Consider the following 23,458-nt stretch of genomic DNA (forward strand, 5'->3'; position numbering starts at 1 on the left):
TTTCCTTCAATCTAACGTGAGAAATTGTTTTGGCTTTCATCAGAAGTCGTGTCAGTTTGCATGCTCACTTCAGGATCCCAATTAAAAATAGTAGCAAAGTGTGCGTGATGAGAGAGAAAACGCTCCAGCTGCTCCTTTTAAAGGGGCCCCGCGGCACATCGCGCGGTCTGCATGTTTCATTAGGACAAGTTTGACTCCCGATTAACTCCCTGACACAACCTGTCGGCAGCGGGACTCGAACCCGCCGCCTCCTGCTTCGAAACTCGCCCCTCCGAACTCCAAGACGTCGCTGAAGACGGAAGGGAAAGCTGACGAAAATGACGACGCTGCAGCTCAGCAGTGTGAGTTGGCAGTTTATTCTTGACCTTGAACACATTTAAAGCAGATGTTTTAACATCTGCACCGCAGGCCGGTCGGACGAGGGCCTCCAGTTAACGTCAAAACACTCGAGATAATCGACAATACTTCAGCTAATGCTGTGGGAGTTGCACTTCTTAATCATTAATTAGAGTCTGTAATTTGTCATTACAACTTTTGACTCTCGGACGAGCTCCAGGCGCCGCCGCCTGCCGTCTTCTTGGGCCTGATTGAAAACTTGGAGCCTCTCATCCCTCCAGGTCCGCGGCGGGACGGTGCGGCGGTGCAGGGGCGAGCGTCTCCGGCTTCAAACGCCGACTGATCGCAGTGTGAGCCGCTACGCCTCCCGTTCCAGCGCGTCTCCAGCCTGTCGGCGTGCGGGGCTGACGAGCTGTTTACCGGCGCCCGTCTGCACGCCCGTTAATGACGGAGACGGTCCCGCAGCAGAGGCGCCGCCGTTTTTTTGAACACGCCACGACTGTAATAATGCTATGCTAATTAATGTGGCTGACTGAGAACAAACCATCCTTCCAAGGACACCCTCCCTCCGCCTCATGTTCTCCCACTTACAATTCCCAGCATGCCTTTCAGCTTTAAAGCACGCTCGCGGTATCAAGAGATTCCCCTCTCACCAGATGCTGGGTGAGGCGCGGCGCAGCCGCTGCTACGGAGAATTCTTTATTGTGTTTGTGAATTTAAAAGGATATTTATGGGATGAAAAAGAGGTGGAGGGAGTGGGAAGGTGGAAGAAGAGAAGAGAACAGGAAAAAAAAAAATCTATGGAAGAGGGCGGGGGTGAAAAAAAATATTCATCTGTGAAACAAAAGACGAGGAATGAAAGAAAACAGGCAGAATCGCTGACTATAACTTTCTCCCCCTTCTGAGGGGAAATAAACTGTGATTATCAAATCGGTTACAACCGTCGCGTCATAAATCATGGCGTCTGAGGGCGACGGCGACGCGCTCCTCATTGCGGTCCCTCGGCTTTTCTGCATGCCTCTCTTTTCTGGGGAGTGCTCATGAATGATTTAAAAAGTGATCTGTTTCCGCGGCGAGCCTCGCCTGCCTGGAAGGGAGATGGCTCGGAGGGGGGAGGAGTCCGAGTCCGGCGTGGGAGGCGCCACGCTCCAGACGCACAGGACGCCGCCTCCGTGTTCCCTTCGTCGCACATCAGGCACGAGTCTTATATTTCATTCATGAGGGGAAAAAAAAAAAAGGGGCGAGCGGTGTTTAAGTGCAAAGCGGTTTTCCCATCAAAGAGGAGAGACGGCGAAGTTTTGAACCGTGGATGGAAGACGTGGAGAAATCGAGGGGGGGGGGGACTGTGATATTCCCCTCCCTGTAAACTGGAGAATAATATTTACAGAGCATCGCAACTCACATCATTCATCACAAAATCACACACCCCGGCTAGTCCCATGAAACTAGGAGTTAATCCATCATCTGCCTCCCTTTCCTCTCGCGCTCCCCCTGATCCAGGCTTATACCTCCCGTCCCCTCACCTTCCTTCCGCAAAGGACACAAAGGAAAAACTTTGGTGTAATTCAAAAATAGTGCGACAGTCTCCAAAGTCAAAGTCACCTGACGCAGATAATCGAGACACAAAAAAGCTGGAGGCTCCCAAAAAAAAAAAAAAAAAAGAAGGCAGAGGAGGAGAAGCATCTGTTCCTCCTCCTCCTCGCTCGGCCGTGGAGGAGATGGACGAGGCCTCGGGACACAGAGTTCCTCGCTGTCTGTCCCGTCGTCCTCGTTCAGGTTTCCGCCACGACGATAAACCTTTGTAACTGTTGGATTAACAACTGAGAGGCCTTCAGGGCCTAATTAGCCCTTCTCTCTCGACGCAGTGGGACTGCAAAATTACACATCAGGGTTACTTGAGGTTTGTCGCTTCCGAGTTGGAATGAGGATCTTCTGATTATATATTTATAGATCACTTTCTATAATTAAACTGTTTTTTACACCTTTCTGTTGTAAAAGTATAGTAATTTCCTTTTTGTCTTTTTTTTTTTTTCATGAACTATTCCAGTTCTCTCATTAAGAGAGTCTGTGGGTATTTTATATTTGTTGCAAATTTATAGTGTTTTAATTGTGTGCCATTATGTTTTTAAAGTTTGGCACTCGCTCAAAACACAGGTCTGTGTGGGATTTCCAACCAAAAAACGGCATTAATCCAACCAAAGGAGCTGCGGCGGCGGCGGCGGCGGTGGGAGGGTTTAATTCAAGGCACCGGTGAGGAAATGAAACATGTTCCATAAAGTGGGATTGGAGTCGCAGATGAATGCTTTTGAAGGCTTATCAGATGGTAAAATCCTGCACAATGACGCCTTTTAATGATTTCAGATTCATCAAACAGCCCCCAGGTGGGAAATGAGCCGTCGGGTTCAGTCACAGTGACAGGAGTTCGACATGTTCCGCTTTACTTTGAAGGATCAGCAGCTTCATTTTACACTTATTTTACTGGTAACTTATTTTTCTCACTTATATATCTGTAGACATTTTATTAAAAGATGTCACTCTGAGCAATTATTGGTGAATCGTGGTGAATAAACAATAACCTAAAATCTGTGGTTTGAGCCTAATCAATCTTCATAAAGATAATGCTCTAATCCAAGGGTGTCAAACATAAGGCTCGAGGGCCGAAACTGGCCCCACAAGAGGCTCCAATGTGGCCCACCAAACCACCAAGCAAGTTGTCAAAATTTCAAAGAAAACACTGATTTCTTTTTTTAATAGTATGAGATTCGGCGATGCTTCCTTGTTGTTATCAAGCTCGTCTCAGAGCCACGCTGTCGGTGCGAGCCTGTAAAAACACAAGGTTTCACTCAAATTGGCTTTATGCTGAGATTTAAACATTTCTGGTAGTAATTGTCTGGTTTTATTGAAATATTAACATTTTCATCACATATACTGAGACCCTTGCCACAGCAAATACAACCTTTAGTTTAAATTTAAAGGTTTTTATGGTACTGTTTCACCATTCAGGATTAAATTGAGCTGTATGTGATCCCTGACCTTTGTTTGACACTCTTGTTCTAGTCTCATACGTCAGGTGATTTCGTTTTGGCGTAGATTGTATTGTTTGTCTTGAGTGTGAAGGGACCAAGAAAGATGCTAGAAAACTACTCAATCACAGTGCGAGACTGTAAAGACCGCCTTTGAAAGGCAGGAGTCAAGAAGACTCTGAATGTAGAGGACGTGGAAACACACCATGTGTGATAAAACACATCCGATCTGGCGAGCAGCCCGCCATTCATCCATCTTCCCACTTTATCCTGAATGAGCGCAGGACGTTATCTGAGCCGATGCTTCGTGAAAGGCTGCGTACATGCTGGACAGGCCAGCTGCCAGTCCATCACCACAGACATTCACGGACTGCTTGAGTGAAGGCGAGCATGCTGACAAAACCAGCACAGGAAGAACATGCAAATACGACACGGCGAAGGCCCCAGCCTGGATTCAAACCACACCCGGCGCTGATCTCTGCTGTAACTTGCTGCGTCTGAATGGTTTGCATTCTGAGATGTGATCACAGCGGAAGAAGAGCTGAACCGACAGACATGCATTTTAATGTCTGCCGTCATTCATCATCATCAAGTCACAGATCGTATGTTCGAACCAGGTGGTTCCAAAAATAGGAGGAATACATTTTTAATTTCTTTGACCTTAAAAACAATCTTTAAAAACGCCTTTTGAACGTGTTTTTAAAGCAGGAACACGTTTTGTTTTTAGATATTAATGACCAAAGTTGCAGTGTGTGGAACAGAAAAATTGCCATTTGATGGAGAATTACTGAGGATTTCTACTGTCTTCACAAGGAGAAACATGAAAAAAGACACACACACATACACACACAGAACTGCTTTGACTGGCTGGGCTCTCTGCAACATGTTAATGAAGAGCAGGAAAGTTTTAGTGTGCCAGGCTGTTGCAGTCTGTGCAGAGACGGGGAGCTTAAAGCTCTCAGCACATTAGCTCTGTCAGCAGGGGGCCAGGATGGCACCGAGAAAAACACACACACACACAACGGATAAATGAGTCAAGCAGGCATGAAACAACATGACCGTGTATAAACACTCCCAATATCATCAGCATTCATGTGGCTTCGTTCCTGCCAGGTCAGCTCTTAACTAATTTTCACTACTGGAAAATAATTAATTGTGGTCAGAGACGAGGCTTTTAGACAAGACTGGGCTTCACCAGCTGGAGTCAGAGAGCTCAGCCACAACATGGTTTTATACTGTCGGATTGCGTAGTTTTAGTGCTTATGTTGATGCTCTTTCTGGAGTTTACAGCCCAACGGTTATAGCTGTGGAGATGGGGTGTTTGTTCGTCGGTCTAAAACTTTGGTCCAGGCTGCAAATCTCACCATCTGTTTCCGTTTGGAGGTGGTTTGCAGCAGCGCAGCAGCCTTTGCATGCAGTTTACGCATGGAGTATATATTGTGCTTAATGGCATTGAATAAGTTATTGTATTGGTATTCTATATTGACAAGTCGGTGAAGATTAGTACTTGAAAAAAGTAGTAAAAATTGTTCTCACCATTTTAATTTGGATGCTTGCTAAATGATTACTGTGCTAAATCAAGGAAAATGAAATAAAACTGAATAAAAATAAATGTATTCTAATAATAGATGCCATAAATACAATAATCATAAAAGACGTGACACGCTCCGCTCGTCAGTCAGGTTTTTCATTTCAATGCTACTTGAAATTCAAAGAACACTTTCCATGAAAATGTCACTTTTGCCTCTACTGCATATCGGGACGTTTGACTTTCACCCCTACTGAGAGATGATCAGTGTTGTAAAGTTGTATATGTGCTGAATTCCTTCTTTTCCGCTCATCTGACTGACATAAAGGAGTGGGAGACTTCCAGACTACTTGGCTTCACTTAAATGTCATCTCTCCCCATCAGCCAATCAAATCAAATTGAGAAGTCAAGCAGGCCGCTGAGAACCTGATGCTGCAGCCATGATGAGCCGGGAGAGAAAAACGATGCAGACTCCGTCTATCTCCCGCTCCGCCATCCTGCTCCATCTCCTTTCCCTCCGTCTTGGCCCTAATCCACTTAGTTGGCTCTTCCTGAGCTTAGAGCCTTTCCTTTATTCCATTATAAAGACCCACTGTACGACCTGCTGCTTATTTCATTAAAAAGACCCAATCCATGACCCCGCGTCTAATCCATAATGCAGACTACAGGCCGGCCGCGGCCCGCTACGGTCCACGCCGCAGTCCAGCAGCGCGGCTGACAGATGGGACGGAGCGGACGGGGATTGAAAGATGGAGATCCAATGAATGGGAGGGGAATTTGAGAGCTGCGCTTATGAGTGAAGCTTCCCGGTGAATATGATTTCACTGATGTAAATGATGATCGAGCTGAGGCCCCCGCCACTCTATCTTTGATGGTTGGAGATGGCTTTCACATGGCCCATCAGCGATATGGAAATAGGCACATCTAAGGGTTGGATATAGCCTGTAAAATGAACATAAAGCCCAGGGCTTTCCAAAGCCCAAACACCTTGGCTTAGAGTTTATACAGTCGTCAGTCCTTCAGCTCATTATAGTTAACCTTGGGAGAACTTTGTAGCACAAAATGAGCGATGCTGATTCATATTGTAATATCCTATCAACTATATCCATTTTGACTTTGCCTGCACTCCTTCTGTCTGACCTTCTCTCCTCTCCATGCTCACTTCAGAACTGCTCGTCCTGCCTCTGGTTTTGGACGCCCTCTACCCAGGATGCCCTCTCGCAGCGTGCTCAAGATTCAGTTTGCTGAGTGTTTTCAACACGTCCACAAATCTAAATTTGCAGCCTCCCTCCCATCAAACGCAGCTTGCCTGCGTTTGCACTTAATGCCCTATCAGGTTACGCATTTATTGATAAAGCAGCACTATTTAGCTCTGAGTACCTGACTTCCCGCATACCTGCGCCAGCTTTTTAGAGGCCGGCCGGCGCTCTGACAGTGCAGCGTCAGATAAAAGAGATGCATCCCACAGAGGTAGCATCCTCCACCGGTGGATGGATGCTGAAGAAGAGCTTGTTTTACTGTCTCTGTTCGGGCCATTAAAGCAGTTAACTAATAATAATTACTTTCAGCTGGGTTCAGTCGGAGAGTAACAGCTCGAGGCCCAGGGATACACAATACGGTCAGGAAGTGACTACAAGCCTCTCTCCATCGATAACACCAGCATATCTCATTACTGTGGCGACCTGCGGTACACTGCCACTCGGTCTTGATCATATAAAACCCATTTCGGTGCGCTGTCCCTGCCAGGGCACCAGCGGAGAGGAATATTCATTATTCAAATTTTAAGCATTGGAAATCCCAATATGTTACTAAGGCCAGATGAGATGAGATGAAATAGCTTAGCCTTTTGTCCGGGGAACATTGACTAATCGTCTCGCTCCCCAAAATCAATTTCCCAGCCGTAAGCATCAGACACTCCTGATTGTACTGTACTGTTGAGGACCCCCCACCACTATCACCTAATACTCCTCCCGGCTGCCCAGAATAACTTATTGATTAGTGATTATGTTACGGGAGGTGTGGGTGGCCGGGACGGAAGACGGACCGGCCTCAGTCATCTCCACCAGGCTAAATTTGGGTCCTCTGTTACCAGATCCATCACATACTGACACTATCGCCAGCTGCCACCAGGCCACCTCTCTGGATGCGGAGACAAATTAGGAGAGGTTTCTGCAAGTGCGCTGCTACAAATGAAGAGAAATTGAGTTTACGCGTCCGGGGTTGTTTCAAGCAAAGCGGCACAGCGGGGACTTCAAGCGAGGCGATAGATTTCAAGATGTTGCACACTTCTGGGTTATTAAATACATTTAAAACATCCTTTTCCCCCCCTGAAATAAGTATGGATGAATATTAAATCTGCTGGGTTTGGAGGAGGGTCTGGCGTGATGATGGACTGTTTCATCTCCAGGGTATCGGGCTGATCTCTCCCTCACTCTGATTCTGTGCTGAGCCTGAAAAGTGGCTGTGATCAATACCTGCAGGCCCTTTCCACAATGCCACAGGGCTGTTTGTGTGTTTGTGTTTCTCTGTGCTCTGTGTGGGTGTGTGTGTGCGCGTGTGTGTGTGTGTGTTTGCTGTGTCAGCATCCACTCAGGACTTCATCAAACACCACCGCCATACCTCCCCCTCTTCTCCTCCGCCATACCTCGGCTCCACATCGGTCAACGCCCTGCTCAAACAGTCGCTCATTTTCACTTTCCCCTCCTGGCCCGCAACCTCCCCCCGTTACACTCATACACCCACAAATTCATGCCTCCTTCCTCCCATTCCGTGCCATCCCACCAAGGATGTTAAATACCATTCAAATGTCAGCCCGCGGTATTGATTGGAATAATAATTCTGAAAGGTAGGAAAGATGGCTTGTTGATGCTAAGCAGGCGCATGACGGCCGGCGCATCGTTCACTGTCACAAAGTTGCCATGTAAGGGTTCCCGGCTCCCCCGGCGGAGCGCGGGTGGTGCTTTACGTTGGACCACCGAGGCCGCGTGTTCCTGTCATTAATCATTGTCCCCACAGGCCGGTGACAGGCAGATCAGAATTCATGCTGAGAGAGAGAAGAGGTCACTTTAAATGCCCTCAGATCACAGTGGCTGTGCTGGACTGTGTGTCCACAAGTGTCAAAGCAGATGGTGTGTGTGTGTCATCCCCACCCCCACTATCTGCCCCATCTGAGTGTGGGAAAAGATGGAAATAGCATGTAACGGCATGTCTAAAATATGGCGTTCTGGTTCCTTTTCCCTATCTGCAACGCGCTCCCTTGGAAGCATACAAGCAGATGTCGAGCTTAAAACCTTGATCTGTGTGGAAACTCAGATTGATGATGAATCCAGGACCTGTCCAGCTCTGCTCATTGGTTCCTCTGGTTAAATGACCAATGTCACTGGCAGGAGAAGCTGTGTAAAAGCCGCCCTGAGACATTTGTCTCTTGGTTGATGAGCTCCTTCCAAGCCCCGGACCGCGTTCTGCCAAAGATTGTTTTCGAGTGAAGGCAAAAAATCACTCGGTGCCATCATCGCTCCACGGCACAAACTAAATCTGTTCCTGCAGTTCGACGGAATGGCCACTCGCCTCTGGAGAGACGAACTGCGGCTCCACAAACTCAGGAAATCCCATTGAAATGTTTCATGCTCCAATCCAGAGCCCATTAACCTCCCAGTTTAGATCAGAACCTCCATCAGTTGTATGGATTGTGGGGAATTTTTTGCCTGCTTGTGCCGTTTTGTCAGAATAATATTAAACTGCAATTAACATTTCATTAATCTGTTGCTTGTAGCATTGACTATCTTAATTACATTTACTTTCTCGGCAGCTTAGACGATCGCACATCTCCAGTCAGTCACAGTTTTTCATACATTTTAATTACTCGTGAAACAAGGCTATTAATTCAAAGAGATTTGATGAGAGGGTTTGTATTCCTGTGATCGAGCTCCAGCCGCAAACACGAAGACCTGAAAACGATGTCCGTGGTAATTCTGCTGTTACAACAATTTCGACCCGACTAAATCTTTCACACAAATGCTGTTTGAATGTGTGCTTAAGCCTTCAGATTATTGGTTTTGAAGAAGATAGAAAGTGTGCAGCTTTAACTAAGCACTACTACCAAAACAGTGGTGTAAATAAATGAAGCCCCAATAAATAAATAAATGTGGTTTCCATATTAGGAATGTGTGTGTGTGTGTGTAAAGCAACACAAAGTTGTGTGTCCTTTATCAAATAATGCATCGGCCCTCACCTGGCAGGTACGTCGATGTTGGAGATGGCGTAGAAGTACTTGAGCAGGTTGTCTCTCTGGACGTAGGTGCCTCCGAGGGCGGGCCTGAGCAGCCTCAGCCGCAGGTTGGTGAAGGTGAAGAAGTCTCTCAGTCCCTTCATACTTTCCATGCGGGTGTACAGGCCGTCCATGTTCTGTAGCCGAGGCCCGGCGAACACGGCGAAGCGCGCCCGCACCTCGAACTTCACGTTCTTCTCGTTCTTGGAGCCGACCCAGCGCGAGTACTGCTCGGTGCAGATGACCCGCGTGATGTTGGCGGGCGAGAGGTCGCGCACCTTTTTGGGCGGCATGTTGAAGGCGTCCAGGCAGTCGTCGGCGTAAAACTGGTACGGCTGCCAGGAGCGCCCGTGGTCCATGGACTTGTCTAGAACCATGATGGTGGGACGGCCGTACTCGAACGTGATCTGGAGGTCGTCTGTGAGCTCCAGACTCTTGTTCCAGGACAGGGTGATGTTGGCCAGCAGGGGCTCCGGGTGCCGCCTCCAGGTCACCGTCTGCCAGTAGGTGATCAGGCCGTGGCGCTCGCGGTCCTGCATGAGCTGAGGAGGATGGGCCAGGTCCGGGTTGGAGGCGTCGCACTCATCGCTGCACAGGTATGGGTTCTCCTGCAACGCAGATGGAGACGGAGCGGTTAGACTCCAGCCTCGCTCTGAGGATGAAGCTAATATTAGAAACAACACAGAATAATACCGTGTTCATCAAATTACCACAAAGGAACTGATACCGGACGAGAGGCTGCTGCGTGTTTCCTTCTAGCTGCTCATTTGAAACCTGCGAGCGTATTTCCACTGTCTAAAACTCAGCAACGTCCAGATCGGACGAAAAACGGAGTCTTCATGTGTCTGAACGAAAAGCGCCACGCCAGGGGATCAAAGGGACAGAGAGCTTAAAAGTAAACTTGCCAAACAGCACAACAGGAAGTGTGAAGGTCAAGAGGATCGTGCATCATCACTGTCTTTGCATAGACAGCGGCGCGCTGCTGCACTTTTTAACTCCGGAGAATTGATCCTCCTCTTCTAGTGGTGCCAAGACTTTCAAGCCGCTGCCCCCCTTCACACAACTAAAAGTCAACGGGATTATTCACACTGCTCGCAGAGAGCCGCGAGCCTCGCTCCACCTGCACCGAGCAACGCCTTTCAGTCGCTCAGATCTCACGCGTCTCATCTTCATTTCCTACCAGGACAGATTTGTCTTACATTTACTCGAAAGTGGAGTTCCAGAAAAAGAAAAAAGAAAAAAGTCAAGTGATTGATGCTTTTCCCAGTTGCGTTGTGAGGACATCTGGCTCGAATATGCTCAAAGTTTACACCGCGAAGCTTGAATTACACGCTGCAACTAACTGAGAGGTGGTCCGGGGTGGATCCTGGCCCCACAAAGCACAAAACCTCCAGTGTTTTCAGGGAAAAAAAAAACTGAAGTCTTTGGTCTTGTTTATGATTTTAGGCAGTGGAGCTTAGAGTCACTGAAAACACAACTTTCTGAACACGGCTCACGAGGTGGAACTCAAAATGTTGCGTCAGGTCTCAATCAAGTCTCTAACCTTTCCAAACAATCTCACTTTTATGAGAATGTCTGAGCAGAACTGTGAAAAACAATCCAAAAAAACCCAACTGACAAATGCACTATGAATACAAATGAGTATTTATTAAGTATTTATTAGATTTAAGGGTGATCAGGTTACACTAATGATGCTTTTATGCTGTTTCTCTTCGGAGAAGCAAACCAGCCCGAGAAAATGTAAAGCATAACAGAAAATGGTGTCTGTACATGTGCACTACCACCACCACCCACTGCCACCTGAAAGAGGCTTAAAAATCCCCCAAAACTTACCATGCATCGCTGAAGTCACAGGTTCATTTTTACTTCACATTTTCTCTATCATATTTCAGAACTTGGATCTATATTTTTTTACTTTTATCAAACAGTTTAAAAACAAAAATCTGCATTTCAGTAACTGTGAGTCATAGTTTTAGAAGTCTAACAACTTGACTGAAGCTGAATGCGACTTTACAGATTTCAGACTCACAACTTTATTAAACATGACACATTTACTCCATTTAACTCTCAAGTATATCACTTTGTTTACATTATTTAACTGGCATTTGGTGTTTCTGATTTGTGAGTGTAGTTTATGTTTTCAAATTTGCAGATTTATCTGAGAATCTGGATTTTTTTGGGGGGGGGAAAAATTAACAGAACATGTTTGCTGGAAACATCTTATTACTTGTGCCTTAAAAGAAACTCATCTCAGCCGTATAAGTTGATGCATCGTCCAGGAATCCTCACTTCAAACAGTTGCTTCCTTCTCACATTGAGACATTCGCAGACGTTCCACTAAAGCTGATCCAGCTGACTGTTGTAAGCCAGTTGTCTGACATTCCCGTCACCACAGAAGGTAAAATATTTACACAGAGAAATCCCCCAGATCCTCAAGTCTTCTCTCCTGGTGCTTAATTTGCAAATTTCCGCTCTTGTGCTGTTTGGATTGTATCGCACTCAGACGGCTCGCCGTGCCCCGAGGATGTACTAATTACACCGATACAGCAGGTTATTATTTTCTCCTGCATGTAGTCACAGTCGCTCATTGAATCAAAGGGGGTCACTCCCTGTCTTACTTATGTACATATTTACTTTATCAAATTCACAGTATTCACATCCCAAATATATAATATCCTCGATATACTTCCTGTCTGTGAAGTTCCCTCTCACCCGTTTCCAACCTCTCCTCCTTGTTTTTTACATTTATAGTAACTGATTAAATTTTACGGCTGATCTTATCCTCCTTCTTTCTATTTATTGGAAATCCAATAGCGTTCCTGAATTTTACTGCAATATGCTTAACAAGCTCTTGATGGAACAGATGGTATAAATATCCCTGCTTTTTGCTTTCTTTTGGCTCCCACCTGCACCTCCTCTCTCGTCCTCTCCCCCCCCCCCCCCCCCCCCCGCTCTCCTTCCCCTTTCTTCTTTGTTTTGCTCCTGACTTTTCATGTGAGTGCCGCTTCTTCTCGTAGTTGGGGAGGAATGTCACCCTCTCATCTTGAAACGCTTGATGAGTTAATGGTAATTACGCCGTTGACGACGACGGAACGGAGACTCGCCGACGCTCAGACTGACGGAACAAAGAGTGAACGTGAGACTGGAGCCGCAAGAGAAGGTTCAAAATTAATGTTTTGGTTTTTCAATCATTCTCGAGCAAAACACTAAAGCTGTCTAACTTGACCTACATCTTAAACTTGGATTAATTACGTTTCCTCATGTAAACACATTAGCTGTCACGTGAGTATTTGCACACCTAAAGCACAAAACAACCAAATAAAAAAAATGCAGTTGATTGACTTTTAATTTAATTCACCTTGCATTTTCCTTCTTTGTACTTTTAATTCAGCAAAAACCACGTTTCAAATGGGGACCTCTCTGCAAAACTAGTTTTAGTGGGTACATTTCAGAGAAGCAACTATGAAAGTTTGAAGCTGCATGATCAATGTTTTTTAGAACATTATATGTAAGAAGTGAAAGGTTTCACTTGGGTAAAATGTAAATCTGAGTGCATCGAACATTTTTATGCCATGCCTTGCACAGTTGGGATATCGTGCTAATTTAGAGAAAATAAAGGCTCATTTAAAACAAAATCAGTGCCTTAAATATAACCTTAAAGGTGCATTAAGGAGTTTGCACGTTTTATGCGAAACAGCGCCCCCTGCAGGCCTTGGGCGTAATGCAGCTTAGTGAAAAACTCATGCCTGTGGCTCGCGTGCATGGAAGGGGGGAACTCCTTCTTCACTCGTTTAGTAGCGCTCAAGTAAGATTTAAGTTTCTTTTACCTGGTGGAGTCTGTGCTGGAGCTGTGGCAGTGCGAGAAGCCAGTCTTTTCTTACTTTCTGGAAGATCTTGCTCAGTTGTGCCGGACCGGCACTGCTACTTTCAAGTGACAATTTAGCGCTGTTAGAGGTACTTGTAATAAATATGTCAGGGCACACTGTACACATCATTAAAAATGTGTAACATATTTATGGTGGAAAACAAGTATTTTTAAGGTTGTAAAACTCCTTAATGCACCTTTAAGTAGAATTTAAAATTCACCTTATTTAGTGATGGCAAACACATTTCAAGTCACTTTAGTTCACACTTGAATGTTTTTCTTTGTTGTTTTTGCAGTGAATACATGAGGAAAATGTTGGAAAAATGCAAACATGAAGCCCATTTAAATGAAACCTTTTGGTGTAAAATACAGTGAAATGTCCAAAAAAAAGCCCTTCTCCTCTCGCTGTTGCATTATGCATGTTTTTACAACCCCCCCCCCCCCCGACGGCATGGCTTTGAGGCTAATGCTAGCTTGCCAACTTTCATGGCAGCATCAGCGACATCTCTGCTCGGGTCTCGGTGTTGTTTGGTGTCAGCCACCAACAATTTGGCTGGTGGTTTGGCGGGCTGGTTTAGAGCCTCCTGCGGCCTGTTTCGGTCCACAGACCCTATGTTTGACACCCCTGCTGTTCTAGAGTTATGTCACGTGTTTGCGTGTGTGTGATCATTTATTGGTCAGCGTTCATGTTGTTTCAGAGCTGCCTCCACAGAGCATGAACTACACCAATGGAGGGGAAACTAATTCGCAGTAACATTAATGCTGAAAGTGCTTCAAGTTTGGCCCAGTAAACTTGATTGCCTTTGACTTTTCACACTAAGTCTTGTTTTTCAGTTTTTTTTTTTCCCCCTACTATCAAGCGCGAACCCCCCGCGGGCGTGAAAGTGCGGCCGTGCAGAGTTTGTAGTTTCATCCTTGGAGGGAAAATGGTGACTGAAGCCTCAGAGCAAGCCTGACAGATTTGTGCATGAGATGCAAATTCTCCCGCAGATATATGAACATTTGTAACATGCTGAGCATACAGATGGAGATTACGTTGCAGGATCGGCTGAAGAAGTTAACAGTGGTTGTTTTCAGGAGTTTTCCTCTTCGCTGCAATTAGGGCGTTAAATCCAGACTTTCCACAGCGGCGTTTGAATCCCGCAGCAGCTGATTGGGCGATACGACGAAGATCTCAGGTTGAGCGTCACATAAAACAGCAGATTCTTTCCTTGACGTGAAAACAATGCTGAACAGTATGGATGCTCGGATCACGCGTCTTTGCAGACGTTCGCTTTTTCACATCCAACACGCCGCGGAGCAGCATCTGCCCCGACTGTGGAATAAAAGTCACTGGACTGTACCACGGGAGAGTGAGCAGTCACTCAAACCCACTCTGCCGCTCTAATAACAAAAGCAAAAGTTACAATCCTGCGAGGCCGACATTATAAATCATCTGATTTATGGTGACAACGCGGAGTGGGGGGGGGGAAACGCCCAACATAAGCAAACGCTGAGCTGGTGCCGAGGGAGGCTGTGCGCCGGCGAAGACGCGGCGCCGGCTCGGGATGCTTGTGAAGACGCAGCGGCGATGCGATGGCATCTTCACACCCGGACCTGCTGATAATCTCTTCCCCCTCTCTCGCTGGAGCAACATATCAGCATTGTTCTCCATCTGATAACCCAATTATCCCTCGCTCAGTGACGCAGATAGAGATCAATGTCGGGCCGAACGCACTTGAGATGATAATCTACAACGAGCGCAAACAACTGCAACCAGGAAAGGTAATTAGGCTCATGAAGAGGGCGATAGCGAGCGTGGCTGCCCTGCGGTGGGCCAGCTGCTGCCGCGCTCCGCCTTGGTGCATTCCCCGACCTGAGCCCAGACACACGGAAAGCAAGATTAGTCGGCTGTTGTTGTGGGGATGACCTCTGCCCTACAAATCCTATTGAAAAAGAACTCACTGTCACACTGTCCCAGATATAACACCCGCTGCATGTAGGTTAGTTCCTCAAGTGCGCCTGTGTCCTCCTCGCAGATGCTGCGTGAGCGAATACACAAACCCGACCAGACACGACAATCAAAAACACAGCTTTGGTCTCAACGTGTCACTTCTTCTTCTTCTTCTTGTTTTTCTTAAATGTAGTATGAGCACGCTGCCGTTCAGCAGCCTGTCCTGACCTCGCAGAGCCCTTTAGGATTAGCTACACTAGAGGTGATATGTACAGTAATACAGGCCGGAAGATTTTTATCCCCCATGAGAGACTTAAAGCGAGGTTATGCTTAAGCCCTCTGTTCGCCCTGTCCTCCTTATCCCGCTCCCGCTCCCGCCTCCTGCTACCACTCCGCCGCTGCCCGCCGCGCCCGTGCCGGCACACCCACGTCCACAAACACCCGCAAACACACTCGCTCTCGCAAACATACACACACACAGATCCTGTCCAAATGCTGCAGCAGGTGGCCCGCGCCGCTAAGCCCCTCCAGCAATTATCCTCCCCGGGATCCCGTCTCCACAACAACAACAGCCGCCATGATGCCCCTCGTGACGAGCCACTTCCTTGTTTTCACTTGCGGGATAACAATCGGATCCTAAACAGTCATTAGCGACTTCTCAAGCGCTGGCGCTAAAGCGGTTCACCGTCAAGCTCAGAGACTGAGAGAGTATGACTGAAAAAAAAAATAAATAAATAAACGAGCGGCCCTTTTTGACCTCCTGAATCATCGTCTTGCGCAAGCTTCAGCTGGGAAGTGAGTTACTGCAGAACACAACCCGGGCAACAAAACATGAGTGGCTGCCGTGAAGCAGTGACACGGCGATAAAGCATGAAGAGGGCTGCTCTGCATGTCCGCCTGCTGCTCGCCTCCTCTTCCTTCATGAGCGTCTCTGTCCACCCTCCAAATACTTCCTGTCATCTCCCCGCCCTCCCTCTCCTCTTTACTCCTGTCTTCACTTATAGAAGTTTCTCTTATATTGCTAGCAAGGGGAATAAAGGTAGGGACACACACACACACACTGACACACACACACCGAACACAATTTATTTTGTTTTGGAGAAACATCAAATGAAATGACCCTCCCATTAAAAAGGCCACAGAGGGGAAGAGAAAGAGATATTGCTTTTTCACTTATGACGTTAATCTTTTATTTCGTTGGAGGTTTTTTCCATCAGACCGGAGGTTCTCGTTACCCCGAGTGAAGACGGTGCACGTCTGAGCGTGCGTGCATGTGTGTGTGTTCCCCTCAGAAAGTCTGCGTGTGTGTGTGTGTGAGACTTGGCCGCATCTATAGAAGTACAAGACATATACTGGCCTTTTTTCTTTAATCACCTGGAAAAGTGATTATGTGCTCGCTGTAAAATGTCTTGCTGGGTACCGAACAGCAGTTGGCAAGTATAAATGTGTCTTAGGTGTGTGTTTGCGTGGGCGGGTGTTGTTTATGTCTGTGTGTGTGTGTGTGTGTGTGTGTGTGTGTGTGTGTGTGTGCACGCGTGCGCGTGCGAGGAAAAAGTAAATGTTTACTGTAGGCATGTGTGATTGTGCTGGAGGAGGAGAGAAGCAGGACGGAGGAGAGACGCCATGCTGCTCCGAAAGCAGCAGCAGCAGCAGCAGAGCTGGTCCTGCTGGAACCACCACCGTCAGACCGGGACCAGTGAAGGGTTCAGGCGGTACCGACAGCCGGTAACCGGCACCGAACACAGGAAGTTACTGCAGAGCTGCAAACTCTCACACATTTGACAGCAGCATATATTAGCTTAATGCTAAACTCCCTGTTTCACATTAGAACGATTCAACATCTACAAGTTTTTTTACTTTCACTTAAAACAGGCTGAAATGCAGCACTCTGTTTCTCCTCTCTGATCAATTTTCCCTTTTTTTTTTTTCCCCCTCTGCTGACCAACCGTCTCTTTTCCATGACTCGCCGATGAGGTGAATTCACAGACATCCTAAAAGGTTTTATGGATGTCTGATATGAAATCCAACCTGATCACAAGGGGAGACGGAGATAAAGAGGGGAAAATGCCTCCAAGCCTTAAGAAAGGGAAAATAGAAATGTGGATAAATGAACCTGGTGGCGGTGAGTGCATCAACCTTCTTTATGGACAGCGGCCTGCGAAGCGGTGCAGTGGTTTGCTGTCTGGTCCGAGTTTGGGCTTGGAATTGTGTCTGTTTTTGCCCCATGGTGGACTTGATGGACTTGTCCAGAGTCCGTCACACAGTCAGCTTGGGATCAGCTTCAACCACCCACAAACCTGACTTAGATAAATCAATCCAGAACGAAAAGATAAATGAGCTCATTTCACATCGGATCCATTCAGCAGAATTTGCTGCATTTTCTTTCTAATCCGTGCATTCTTCAGCCCTCACCCAGAATGACCACTGACAGTGTTTTCAGTTTATCAGTATTACTACTAACGGAGCCTGGAGCCCCTCGCCTCGAGCAGAGATGAGACGCAGACTTTAGAGGTCTATCAAATGTGCTCCTTTTCAACTCCTTCCCTCAGATTTGTTTAATTTTTCAGATTTACAGTCTCGGGCCTCTCCAGTCACATCACTTGAGGCAGTTTATCAGATTTTGCTCTGATCCCTCTTAAGCTACAGGAGGCTTTATGTAATATTTTTAACAAGATCTGTAAACAGACTTCCAAGCCTAAAATCAGCCGTTCTCTCCCTGAGGAGCTGCGTTGGAAATGTTGACGCAAAGTTCTGGCATTTGTCGGCACGCATGTTATCACACTTTTGACCTTTCGGTCGCCAGTCCTACTGTACAGATTTATCAAGATTTGGCTGAACGTTCCCCCCTGTTGTGGTTGTAATGGAGTAAAGTATTTGAGAGGATTACTGCTGATTGAAAGGTTTTGGGAGAGTTGATACAGAAACGGTCGTGGTTTTCACGCACTACCTCATCTAAGTTACTTCAGAATTAACTCCCTTCCTGATCCTTCTCAGTGGATGTTATTATTGGATGATGTTGTGACTTATTTTCTTATAGTTTTGATGCTGATATGTTGAGTCTGTTTTTAGAGAAGTGTGCTCACCCCTTTCCCTTTCCTCAATCTACAAGATATCTATATTTTGTATTAAATCACTGAAAGATTAATGCAAGTCGTCATAAAAAGTTGAGTTCCTTCGTGATGATGGTCAATGTACTCTGTAAATAAACTCAAAATCTAAAGGGTGAGAATTAAAAAGTCTCAGTTCATGTCTGAATCAAACTGCACTCTCACTGTTCTGGAACCTTTTTTTTTCGGAGCTGGTTTTCATCGTCTCCGCCGGAGGCTTTGTCGTATCCTGTTACTGTATTTTGGAGCATCAGACGTTTTGCGGGCGTATCGAGGGTTTAATGTTTTACTGTTAACTGGTAACATATCTCAGCTGAAGTGACTCTCATTGCGATTAAACATGTTGAGTATCAACTTTCCCACTTTGTGCAACAACCAAGAACAAAAAGAGCAATAAAACTTTCAGCCGTGTCTTCTCTTTGATGGGATTTGGGTTTACATTGAGCTTACAGGCCATTATTGTTGACAGTCTGGCCTCTGCTCTCGTCGTATCTCATTATTTGTGAGCATCCGTCAGTCCGGGGATCCTGACGGGTGAGACGCGGCGGTTTGCTGAGTTCACCTCGGGCTGTCTAAGCCCCTGTGGCCAATCCCTCTTAGTATCACCTCAGTCAGGGATAAATCTCACTTATAACTATCCTCGCGTTCTGCCAACACATCTAAACGCTCTCTGATCACTTCTAGCCGAGTCCTGTTGGGGAAGCGAGCCACGCCATTACATCACTCCACCCTCCCCCACCTCTCTGGCTCTCCCTTCAGCTGTCTGTTCCCTGCTTCCTGTTCCCTTCGTTAATTATGCCCCGCACTGTCAAACCTTCGCACGCTGCGCCCAAATTCACCTCCAAGGGTGTGTTATTAGGACACCGGCCACCTGGGCTAACTGTAACCCCGGGGAGGGGCGGGGGGGGGGCGGCCCCGGCGGGTCGAGCCGAGCCGAGCGGGGCGGGTCAGCCGGGTCTGGCAGGGCCGCCTTGGACAGGGAGCATGACGCGTGGCCACGGGCCCGGCCTGGGATGCACTGCTCCACACTAGCAGCTGCCATCTTCCTCCCCTTCCTGCATGCTCCCCTTCCGCTGCTGCGCAGCTTCTCTCCCTTCTCATGTCTATTTTTAGAGCTGGCAGATATTCTACCTTCTAAAATGGGCAAATGTGTTATGGAACAGGAAAGGTGTGTGTGTGTGTGTGTGTGAGTATGTGTGTTTCCTTTTTTTCTTTTGTCTTTCTTAGACGTACTCCCGTGCACTGTCGGCCAACTCGTGCACATGTTTCACACACCCCTGCTCGTCAAGGTAACGTCACCGCACACTGTACGTTCCCACACACACACACACACACACAAAACACACGCGCACACACGCTCTCTCCATTTGCATTCGGCTGCTCTCTGTTCTCGGCCCCATGAGAGACGTTTGATTGAAGGTTTTGGTTCAAAACCGGAGGAAAAAAAACAAAACAAAATAACAAACAACAGCACAGCGAGACCTTTCTCAGTGCAGCTTCTTCTTTTCTTTTTTTTTTCTTTTTTTAATATCGACAGTGTGTGCACTACTGTGGAGCTGTGGTCTGATTTCATCTTTCTGCTTAGCTAAGCTGGGATCTTTCTCACCTCTCCCTCATCATTAGCTATCCCCCTCTGCAACACGCCTCCTTAAAACCTCCTCACTCCATCACCTACAACTACGCATTACGCCTGTATAGCAGCTATCATACAGGAGAGAACTACAGAGAAGCTACCGGCGCTGCGAACACAGCGCTAGTGACAGTAGCATCTTCGTCAAAGTGCTGGAAGCCCGTCATGTTGAAAGGAGCCAACATGCTGGCCTGTTTGGCTGAGGAGAAGAGATGCTGCATTCCCAGGGAACGGCAGAGATAAATAGAGTAGAAAAAATAAAAATGCATCCCTGCGGAGACGGAGTGAGCGAAAACTACTGTAAACCCATGCAAGCAGGGAAAGCTACAGTACGCCTCCACATCAAAACCTCCAAAAAGTGAATTTTCCCATAATTTTCAGGAACGCTCTGGAGCACGCGCAGGGCGAGAGAAAGGGGGGGAAAAATTATTTAGCATCTTCCGCAGTACGTCTCAAGTCTTATTAAGAATGAGCTGCTCTGCGCACTGGGCGATGCAGTCTATTTCTTCTTCTTCTTTCTTTTTTTTTTGTGCCCCGACTTTCCCTTGACTTGTGGGATTGCTGAATGAGTGAATGTAAATGTAAACCAATTAGGTAAGGAAACTGGATTTTCTGTAAAGCTGCCAAATCCCGGGGCAGAAAGAAGTTGTGTACAAGTATCCCTCGAACAACGCCAAGTCAGTGTCCAGAAGAAGGACACACAGTGACCTTGATTCTCTGTCAAACTGTAGATGAACTGATTCTTAAGCTAACATGTAAAGATCTCCCTTGAGTGAAATGTAATTCAGGATGATCGCATGTCTCACAAGAATATTGAATGATTAAAAAAATAACTGTCAAAAAGTTATCGAGTTTGAGAATTAAACCTTCCGGACGTTCTCATTATGAGGGAATTTGAATCTGACATTCCTCATTTCTTAAGTAAACTTTCATTTCAGTGTCCTCGCTCTCCAAATCCCCTGCCAGCGCACTGGGGGGGGTGGCTGAGTTAAATCTCCTCCCCCCCGCCACCGATGACCTGAGAGGAACCAGAACTTTCCACGATACAGACCCCGTCCGTCCGTCCGTCCGTCCGTCCGAGGTGAAAGTGCTGACTAAGCCCAGACTCCTTCCTGTCCCGCCCTGCACCCCTCGCTCTCCTCCGGCCTCATCAGCCCCAGCAGCACACTCTGGATTCTTGGGATGGAGCGGCGCTGGCCGACCCTTGTAAGGAAGCCCATTAAGGAGCCCATCAATATTTCATCATTGCTCACTCAGAAACGTAGTCATAGAAGTTTCCAGGCCAGGGCCATTAGGGGGCAGACGTCAATACGTTATGGCAGCGAGCATCTCTCTTCACCTCTCCCCCTTGTCTTTTTCCTCCATGCTGTCCATCACCCCCCCGCCACCCTCAAACAAAGTCATCGGAGAAGCTTTTCTAAAGACAGCAGTGGTTTCCGCAACTAAACAAATCATTAACCATTAGGTACCCGAGGACCACAACATCCTCTCCTGCCCCTGCTAAATGACCCCCGCTCGCTAGTTATTACAGCGAGAGGAAGGCAGAGAGACGAGGGGGGGGAGGAATGAGGGGAAAAACTGAACTCTCCAGTCACTCAGAGTATAAACACCTCATTAACAGCATGACATGATTTTCTAATGTGCTGCAGACAGGCCAGCAGTCTGTGGAGATGCTTTTTGACTCATTGCTGTTGAGAAGGGTCTGGCACCTTCAGTTCTGGCCGTCTCACGCGGTGAGTGGACGCCCGGGTGACAGTGGGCCGATCATCAAGAGGACGAACTCCACACACACACACACACACACACACACAGTCGAACCTCACATATCAAACTTTTTTCACTCAGGAGGCAAGGTCTGGGAAAGCTTAATTGCCATCTTATAATTCTGATTTTATAACCCTTATTTCAAATTATTACATCCACATTAGTTTGGACTGGCCCGCAGGCTGAAATGCGTTAAATAATGCTGTGGCAGACATTTTAACGAGTTTTCCCCGCAGCTCACCCTTTAGTGTCCTTGGAACTAAAAGGTCCCTGCTATATGCATTTTATCAGAGGAGGTGTGAGGTCCCCTAGAAACCCAAATCAAACCGGATACCAGGCTGCCAAGTCCCTCACTAATGTAAACAACACCTCCAGATGTCTCTGAAAGAGGTCGGGCCATGCCAAGTCCTCCCTGTCAGGTCCCTATAGCTTTACGGTGTGACTCCTTCACTGACCTTATAGGTGAAAATGCACGCCATTACTTTTTATTCTCCTCTGTAGAGCCCATTTATTTCAGTGATGCTATAAATAACTGAAACTTTTTACATTATTCCAATAAAAAACAGTTTTGTTTTTTTGTCAGTGCAGATGTTATGTTTAAACTCCTCACATTTCAGATATTGATAGCGCAGCACATTTAAAAGTTAATGACGGCAGTATAAATGATGCAATGGGAGTCCTGATGTGAACTCACCAGAGTGCAGAACCTCTCCGGTGGGTTTCCACACGTGATTCCGGGCGGGTCCACCTTGATGCGCATGTAGTCTTTCATGGACGCGGCTTTGGGCTGGCACGCGTAATGCTCCCACACCGAGCCCTCGTCCGTGCTCACCAGGGACTTGCACAGTTCGTACTGGCCCAGGGTGGAGGCCAGGCAGCGCAGCAGCAGCAGCAGGACGGCCTGGAGGAGCATGGCAGGCTGGGGGGTGTGTGGAGCGGGGTCCGGCGCAGGGTGAGGGGGGCCACGGAGCTCAGAGAGGAGCTGAAGCGCATGGAGCGGCGATCATGAGGAGAGAGTGGAGGACATCCCTATGCCGCCATACTACAACTCATACAGAGGATATTCTACACAAACCCCCCCACCCGGGGTAAAAGGGAAAAAAAAAAAGGAGCACAGTATCAGCAGCTTCCGCTCAGTCCCGCCTGACAGATATCGTCGGCCCCCAGAGATCCGAGAGCGGGATACTTTCTTGTTTTGACGGCTGATTTCCTGAGGAAGATGGGCGGATAATGTTACAGAGATTAACCTCTCCGTACGCTTTAACCATAGTGTAGCGGGAGTCGGGTGGGAGATGCTCAGGCGGATCGAGGTCTCAAAGCGCGGCGTCCTGCGGGCGAAATGCGCACTTTGTTGGGGAGGCTGAAGAAGTTGTTGCGTGTCCAGGTATATCCATTGGACTGCTCGGATCGCCCCGGCTCCAGTGATTGTCCTGCAGCGAGATGGAAACAGGGTCAGCGTTATTCAGTTTAGTTTATGGCACATTTATCATTTCAAACATGTAAACAACTATTTCAAAGAAGACAGAACGCATTAAAACGCGCCTCCAGACGACAGGAAAACTTTTCAGTGATTGCGTGGCACATGCATTTGGCTCCAAATACAAATAAATCTTCTTAAACCTGGGGTTTACTCGGTGACATAATGTTGGAAGCTGCATGTCTGTCTCTCCTCTAAAAAGCCCCACATTGTGTCGTTAACGTCGTGCGTAAAAACACGTGCTGCTGCCGGGTGCCGCCTGTGCGTGCAGGAGTTGTAATTGCTCCCATCTTTCGCCAGAGCTGGAGATGGAAAGTGGGTTATAATGTTATATTAATAATTGCGCTGCAAGAAATATCCATCCGAAAGATTTAACAGCACGTACCAAGTGTTTTCTCCAAATTGTGCAAAGATACGAAAGATTAGATTCTCAGTGTCGACGTGTTTGAAGATTTTTCTTGTCAATTAGTCATTTTCTTGGAAGTTTCAAAAAGCAAACCGCTGATTTCTTTTTCTTTTAAATATTAA

General features: G+C 47.1%; 1 protein-coding gene across 1 annotated transcript in view; it reads right to left on the reverse strand.

Annotated features, from left to right (window-relative positions):
- The window catches only part of LOC115382655 (netrin-G2-like), a 69,440-nt gene extending 46,908 nt beyond the window's left edge, over positions 1-22,532 (reverse strand). The window contains exons 1-2 of the mRNA XM_030084482.1: positions 22,148-22,532; positions 9,119-9,762 (exon numbers count right to left, since the gene is read on the reverse strand). Of these exons, the coding sequence (XP_029940342.1) occupies positions 9,119-9,762; positions 22,148-22,366 (863 nt within the window). The 5' untranslated portion in view covers positions 22,367-22,532. The remainder of the gene's footprint in view (positions 1-9,118; positions 9,763-22,147) is intronic.
- Between the last annotated feature and the right edge of the window lie 926 nt (positions 22,533-23,458).

This window comes from Salarias fasciatus (assembly GCF_902148845.1).
Source record: "Salarias fasciatus chromosome 7 unlocalized genomic scaffold, fSalaFa1.1 super_scaffold_4, whole genome shotgun sequence".
Lineage (NCBI taxonomy): Eukaryota > Metazoa > Chordata > Actinopteri > Blenniiformes > Blenniidae > Salarias > Salarias fasciatus.